At 24.3% G+C, this 8,261-nt stretch overlaps 1 protein-coding gene across 1 annotated transcript; it reads right to left on the bottom strand.

Moving 5' to 3' along the window:
• Positions 1 to 258: 258 nt before the first annotated feature.
• On the bottom strand, positions 259 to 5,861 carry LOC133035825 (ribonuclease 1-like). The gene is made up of 4 exons (XM_061112174.1): positions 5,609 to 5,861; positions 3,641 to 3,766; positions 3,291 to 3,495; positions 259 to 751 (listed from the first exon to the last, which is right to left on the bottom strand). Exons 1-4 carry the CDS (start codon positions 5,765 to 5,767, stop codon positions 441 to 443), a joined length of 801 nt encoding a protein of 266 aa, XP_060968157.1. The 5' UTR covers positions 5,768 to 5,861; the 3' UTR covers positions 259 to 440.
• Positions 5,862 to 8,261: the final 2,400 nt, after the last annotated feature.

Raw genomic sequence — 8,261 nt, 5'->3', positions numbered from 1 at the left:
TTAATTTTAAAATATAATTAATCTTAATTAAAGTTTTATAAGGAAATAAATGATTAGGTTACTTTCAAGTTACAAGTTATTTATTCTTTATTTTTATTTAATTTCCAAATTAATCATAACCATTTAATAGTAATCTAATGACTTCAAAAAATGTAACCACGATGGTTACAATAAAAATGTAACCATTGAAACCTCTTCCTAATTTAGTATATATACCATATGTATATGTATATATGGTGAGCGTAATTGCGTACACACTTAATTAAGTGCCCTTAGTAGGAGAGCTTATTTATTATTACGAACAACCACACATATTATAGTACATTAATTGATTGTTCATGACTGGACTGGACTGGACTTTATAACAAGTCTAGCTTATTAGGTACAACAACAACAGTAGTAGTAATAGTACTCGTTTTTATGTTTCTTAATTATTATTATTATTTCATGATCATCATTTTGCAGTAGTTATCCTCCTTCCAAATAATCTTAGGAAAAATTATCGTACCATCATTTGGGCATGTAGAAGCTTCATACTCTTCCTCATCTATTGGAATTGGAATATCTTCTTTTGATGTTTCACACTCCTCAAACTTGCTTCCATCTTTAGCCACACACAAGAAAATCTCATACAATATTAACTTGAGCTTCTCCTTCTCCACGCATCTCACTATTGGATCGTATCGAATTTTCTCCTTTATAGCTGCTTTTATAGCCGATACCTTGTAAGATCCATCATTTGGCTTTATACCTATTTTTTTATATATATATATATATACTAGCAAAAACTACGTGCGAGGCACGTATACTAAATTTTATGCTAGTTTTTTTTCTATATTATTTGAAAGTGATACAATAAAAAATTAAAGAAAAAACATTATTAGTTATTAGGTGAGATTATTTGAATAAAGAACAATAAATAATCACGTAAAAATTAAAAATAATTATTTGAATAAAGAATTCAATATACACATTTATATATATGAATCTCATTAATCAAAAAGAATTATTAAATATATGAACAATAATTTGTCACGCTATATGTTTCCCAATAAAGAAATCCACCTCCTCATAGTCAAAAATAAACAATATATGTAATACAGATCTTTGTAATGAAGTACCTAAAAGAAACAAAAATTCAGTTAGCATAATCGGAAAAGGTTTAAGTGAACTAAATAATGACTGAGAAGATCTAAATTACAAAATGAAAATAACATGACTATATGAGTATGATTCTATTGCTATATGAGCATAATTGATCTAAGAGAAAATAGATAAACTTATAAACATATAAATATACTTAATATTAATTTTGACAAAGAAACAATTCAATTATAAACAATTCTAAATATCAGCTTGACAATTTCAACACACTAATTACTCATTAAATAACCATCATGTATACATTATGATAATTTTATTTTATTTGATATCAAATGATAGAGATTATTGAGGTTTTCAGCCATGGAAAACACACTATGATCAAAAAGTAATGCTCATTAATTGTATATTTCAAAGAAACCCTAATTTCCATGAATGTCCCTAATAATATATAAACAATAAAGTTGTAAATTAAAAAAAAAAAAAAAGTAGCAAAATTTCATTTAATATAAGAAATAGAACAAATTGAAGATTTATACAATACTGGAATTTGAACTCTTAGAAGCCATTAGCGAAGGGGCGAAACTCGTTAGATCTCCTAGTTGAACACTACCTTAAAAAAAATAAAATGATGTGGAGGTTTTTTTATGTGTTTCTGTTTCGATATGTTCTTTTAAAACACCATAAATTGTAAAACAAGCCTAACAGTTGCTTAATGTTTCCTTAGCTTTAACGTGGCACCCACTTCTTAGATTGGCTTTTTTATCTTGTATATTTATGTATCTTTGAGATTTAACGGAAAAGGCTCTATTGCCTTGAGATTTAAACCACGTTTGATTTTCTTATTATTTACAGGGCCGGCATGCTTTGATCTATGATATAAATACAACAAATGAGACTTGGGAGTGGGTTGACCTTAAGGAGGTAACAATTGTGTTTTAAAATCTTGGTTCCTGAAGAATGTTTCAAGATACAAGTATGATGGGTTTTTTATATTATAGACGATTTGTTTCAAAACATAATAGAACTAACCAATTTAGGTTAATGATCTGGCTTCTGATTCGTCCATATTAAAGATGATTGGGGGTGTACGGTTCTGTAAATGCTATGAAATAATTTTGTAGTTAGTCTGTGAATATTGCAATGAAAGTGTTGGTTTGACCTGGCAATTTTGTGGTTACAACTTACAAGAATTCTTGACAAAGTTGTTGAATAGTAAACCAATATAAAACTTGTTTTACTCTGTTGAATAATATGAAAGATAATTCATTTTTTCACCATGTTTAAAAATAAATACAAATTTGATGAGCATATTACTTTTTTTTTTTTAATTGAGAGTCTCAGAGTATCAAATCCCGGGTTGTTTTTTTTAAATGTGTTGTGATTCTCGAATATTTAGCATCAAATATCAGTTCAAATATTAATGAAATTTGTTTTATTATTATTTTATTATATATAAATAATATTTTATTATTTTATTAAATAAAAATTAAAAGTCACCCAAATATCAATTCAAATATTAATGAGATTTGTTTTATTATTATTTTATTATATATAAATAATATTTTATTATTTTATTAAATAAAAATTAAAAGTCACCCATAAATTTCTCAAAAACCAAGAATTTTAGTTATATTGGCACACTTTATATAGAATAGATATATAGATGCAAAAGGAGTTTACAATCAAATTAGGCCTAATTATTCAATTGTACCCATGTAATTAATTAAATATTATACATTAAAAATTAGATTATTTCACAAATACACAAAAATAATAAAAATATTATTAAAATACAGTTCAACGAAATTTAAAATATTTTTTACGATTTTTTTTTATTTTATTTATAGAAAATATGATATGTTCTACTCTTGTTAGTTTGTTGTTGATTTTTTGTTATGTGTATGTTAATTTTTATTTTTGTTTTGATGTTGTTTGAATGTTGTTTTCCTATTAATTTTATATAATTTTCTTGTTTTCGTGTTGTTTCTATAAAAAACGGTAAAAATGTAAAAAAAAATATCTTAAAACGTAAAAATATAATTTTTTACAAAAAAAAAAATAAAAATAAAATTGTAATATATTTTAGTGAAGATAGTATGTAGTGTAAGGTAAATATTTAAAGTAAAAAAAAAAAAAAAATTAATGATATATTTTAATTGAGAATTTTTTTTTTTAAAAAAATATACCTTTAGCTTCAAGAATTTTGAGAATATCGTACTGGCGTTTCAGCCGAAGAGCTGTATCGAAATATTGAACTTGGTTTAATTGATCATTTGAACAAGTTCCATGTTTTTCCCACTCGTGCTTCCAAAATTCCACATTAGTTAGTTTTGGATTTAGTGCCACCCATTGCCTATCCAATTCTTTGCGCGTATCCTTGCTGATCAAGTTCTACACAATCATGTATAATTAATCTTAACAAATATTATGTATTTTTCATTTGAAAATATTTTTCGCAAAAATTAAATATATATGTATCCAAATCCACCCCATTATATATATATGTACACCATAAAATATTAAAATTACTACTTACGGGTTGAAAGCGGGGTGTTGTAGGACAGTCGGGCATCCGCCCTTTTTTGCGTTGTGGCCAAAGACCATGAATAGTAAAGCTATTAGGCACCAATTTCTTATCTTTTTTCGAACCGAAACCTGGCCACTGTATATATTAACACCAGTTATATACAAGTAAATTAATTATATTATAAAAATATAATATAATATATTTTTATCATATTTGGGCTGTGCGAAATGCGGTGCTTTGGAAGGAAGAGCAGGTGGGAAATTGACCATATTGTTGCAGGGATAAAAGAGAAATTAAAAATGAGACTAATAATATTTCAACCTCAGAAGTTAACTAGCAAAGATAGAGATTGGGTTCAATGCTTGTAAAGGATTGTTTGTGCATTATATTATAAAAATTGCGCAAAAAAAAAATAATTATACAATTCTATACCATTTATTAAATATTTATAATTTAATAAATGTTTACAAAAAAAAATCATCATATTCATATTAATTATATAAAAGAAATAAACATAAATATTTACTATTTTAACATGTTAATTATTTTTAATTGATTTTCTAAAAAAAATTACCCATAAAATTAAATATAAAAATACATAAATTAATATTTATATTTTGATATATTACTAAAATAATAGATTTCTTAAAATTTAATATAAAATTAAAAGCATTTATCTTTATCTTCATATATTAGAAGTTGCAGCATCAATTGTTAGTTTCACGTTTCGTCTTCTTCAATGGTGTTGGTCTTTTTTGTTCAGACTTCGCCATTAAAACAATAATGATGGTGGTGATAAAACGAGATAATCAAAGGGAAAGGCTTTTAGATCTAGGTTTTTGGAATATTTTAGGTTTTAATTTTAATTATATTAATTTTGATTCTCCATCTTTTTCATATCAAATTCTAGGCTTTTAGATTTGGGTTTTCAGAAAAAAAAAAAGTTGAGAGTTGTATTCTTTATTTTAATTTAAAATAGTCATTTATTAAAATATTTTATTTGGCTTAATTTCCTTTTATTATTATTGTTCTTTTAAAATATTGATTCTCTCTCTAAAAATGTTTGTTTGTATCAATCAATGTTGAGAAGTGTCATTCTCTGTTTCTTTGTCCCTCTTTCTCTTCCTTTTATAGGCGACGATTTTAAACCGTCGGAAAGTCCACATAAGTAATGATTTTTAACCGTCGCCTATTTTACCTGTTTTGCGACAGTCGTATAGGTGACGGTTATAAAAATTGATGGAAATATTTTAAACGACGGTTTAAAAATATCGAGAAAAACTATTTTTGTAATAGTGAATCTTTGTATTTATAGTTTGTATGAAATATATCTTTTACCTATTTATATTACAAATTAAATAAAGCAAAAATATAATAAAATTCCATTCGATTATGACTTATTTATTAATTATATATTTTACATGGGCATAATTTGAAGAGCTTTCAAAAAAAATTAATCTTTAAAAAGTTCATGAATTACCAATCTAATTATTGATTAATTACTACACACAAAATAAACAAATAACTTACTCTTTTTGTAACATATAAAAAATATTTATTTGTATGTAATAAAAAAATTATATAAACAATTATTTATTTTGTAATATAACTGTAATGATATTTATGGTTTGTTTGATATTATGTTGCATTGTATTATTGTACAATATTATATTAAATTATATTTTATAGTATAATTTTATATAATGTTACGTTATATTTTAATTTATATTGATATATTATATATGTATACAATACTAAAGAAAATATTATATAATTAGAAATATAAAATATAGTTTAATATAATATTATACAATATAATATAATGTAACGGACCATTAATATACATACATATATATATATATATATTTAACATGCATAAAAATAAAAATAAAAATAAAAAAAATAAAGAGAAAAATAGTATTGAACATATGTATGTATGATATATATGTATATATATATATATATATAATATAATACCGTTTGGACGAAGTAGAAGAAGTCATATTGTACAAGTTCAGGAGGAGGAGGATCAGCATCATCAAAAGAAGCAATAATGATTGTTGGTGATGATGATAGATGCCCCAGTTGTAGAAGCTTCACCAAAATAATCAAAATCAAACTAATACTACTCTTCATGATGCTTATCTTGATTTTTATATATATAGTAGTTTTGTGAGATCATAAGTACTATATATGTATATGATTTTGTGCTTGAGTTTTAGTTCTATTTATAGCCAGAAAAATAAATGATCATTGTGAAATTGTAATTAGAGGTTTCACACTAAGTTTTTATTGATGTAATTTAATTACTATAAAAAATTTTAGGATAATGCTTCAATAATAGAGGTATTGAAAATGATTTTATATAGAGTCATTTGTTTTTTAATAGGTGTCATTGTTTTATTTTATGTTCATATTTAATTTTAATTTTTTGTTTATTTTTTTTATAATTATTTGACAAAAATATTCATATCCACAGAAAAAAAAAATTATTTTTTGGTGGATATGGTATGTAACATTTTTTTTTTTTGTATTTTTTTTTACTTTGCCATTAGAGAATTTCTGAATCTTAATTTCTATTTTTCTTTTAAAAGGAAAAAATATCAAACTTCTTAGTTTTGATTATAATTTAGTTCTTTGATAAGTAATTTTTAAGAACTTTTTTTAAAAGAAGAGGGAGGAGAAGAAGAGCGAAGTGAATGATAGTTTTTTTTAAAGAGAATGATAGTGTTTTTAATAAATAATTATAAATGTAACAAAAAAATAAGGAAATAATATTTAATGGACATAAAACAAAATAATTACACATATTGAAAAAAAAAATATTAAATCTACATAAAGTCGTTTTTAATACCCCTACTAAAGCATTATCCAAAACTTTATTATATGGTGTAAATTGATAATTGAATTATAATTAAAGGAGATTTACATCAGGAGACGTTTGTATTCATTTAATTTCAATATTAACGCGGCTCTTAATTTTATGCCGTTTTAATTTAAATTAGTCTTCTTTTTGGTTCATGTGTTGTAGGAGACGTCAAAGTATGAGCCATCACATCAATCATGTCCCCCACATCTATAATCTCATATGCTTGCTTACATTTCTTTATATAATTTAAATTATGGCTCTTTATTTTATAGACATTTCAATATACTACATAGGATTATAATATGAGAGTGAGAGTTTATTTTTAAATTTATTCATAAGTTTAGAGTGAATTTTTTTAGAGAGATTTCAAATTTGCTCGAAAAAAAGTTTAAAACAATGAATTTTATTTAATCGAATGTTATTTTGATACTTTATACTTTAGGGATTTTTTTTATTATTCTGTTTGTTGAATGTGATTTTGATTCTGTATGGTTAATATTTTTCTTTCTTTATTTTTCTAGGATTTTATGATGTTTGTTAGAATGTGTTTTCGATATTGTATACCTTAATTTTTTTTTTATATGATTTTATAGTGTATACTATATTATTTTTTTTTATATATGATTTAATTTATTGATCATATATTTAGTGATTAAAATAAACTTGAAGGTTAACACAATGTATCTTAAACATAAATTATATGAGTAACACTTAATAAAATAAACTACATGAATAACTAAAAAAGATATATTAATATGTAATATGCTTAATAGTAACCTTTCTAAATTTTTATATTTTAATTATTAATTTTTTGAAAAAAAATTGTGCTTAAATAATTTATTTTATATAATTTACATTTTAAATTTATCTTATATAATTGGTATCTTATCGAGATCATAATTAATTGGTCCGAAAAATGTGTCTTATTAGTAATGATTTAAAAGTTAATGTAATTTCATTCTTTATTTAAATAATTAAAATGCATGTATTAATTTATATTTAAAAAAATATGGGTGACTTAAACATTTATGATATATTTTTTTAAAAAAATACAGTTTACTAAAACGATAGCTTACTGGATGACAACTCATTTATGATATATTTTTATAAAAAATACAGTTCACCTGTCACGTGTCTAGAACACCCACTATCAAAGTACCACATGTTAGTAGCAATAGTTTTAAAGCAAGAAGAACCTACCAAGCATTTATTTTTGACAACCCATTTTTTTTTTTGTATAACATGTTTATTTCTAAGGTAATTATATTTAAACATGTTTTGCATAGTGATGCACTTAGGTCGAATGTGACCTTTTCTCCCACAAAAATGGCAAATAAGGATGAAACGTCTTCCATTCCCTTTGGAATTGTCAAACTTACCGTGCTGCTTCTTTTCTATAACAGCAGAGTGTTTCGCTGAAGTGACAGAATCCTGCGAGGCAAAAACAGTTCTTCCAGAAACAAAAATATCAGATTTAACAAAAGTGGTATTGAAATCAGATTGAGTAGAACCATAACCTAGACTAGTATGATTAGTTTAGCCAGATTTTTGAATCTTTTCAAAAATGTTGGAACCTGGATTTAACATTTTGACATTCTTTTTAATGTTTTCAAGTTCCTTAGTTAAAGAAATAATTTCAAACTCTTACAATTCAGATTCACAAAATAAAATTTTTTCTTCCAGATCATTAATGTTGTTACACACAGGGGCGGAGCCACATACACCCCAACAGGGGCTGTGGCCCCCCCCCAGAAATTTTTA

This window comes from Cannabis sativa, chromosome 3, assembly GCF_029168945.1.
Source record: "Cannabis sativa cultivar Pink pepper isolate KNU-18-1 chromosome 3, ASM2916894v1, whole genome shotgun sequence".
In the NCBI taxonomy this organism is placed as follows: domain Eukaryota; kingdom Viridiplantae; phylum Streptophyta; class Magnoliopsida; order Rosales; family Cannabaceae; genus Cannabis; species Cannabis sativa.
The sequence above is the reverse complement of the archived record's forward strand: the minus strand, read 5'-3'. Positions and strand labels throughout refer to the sequence as shown.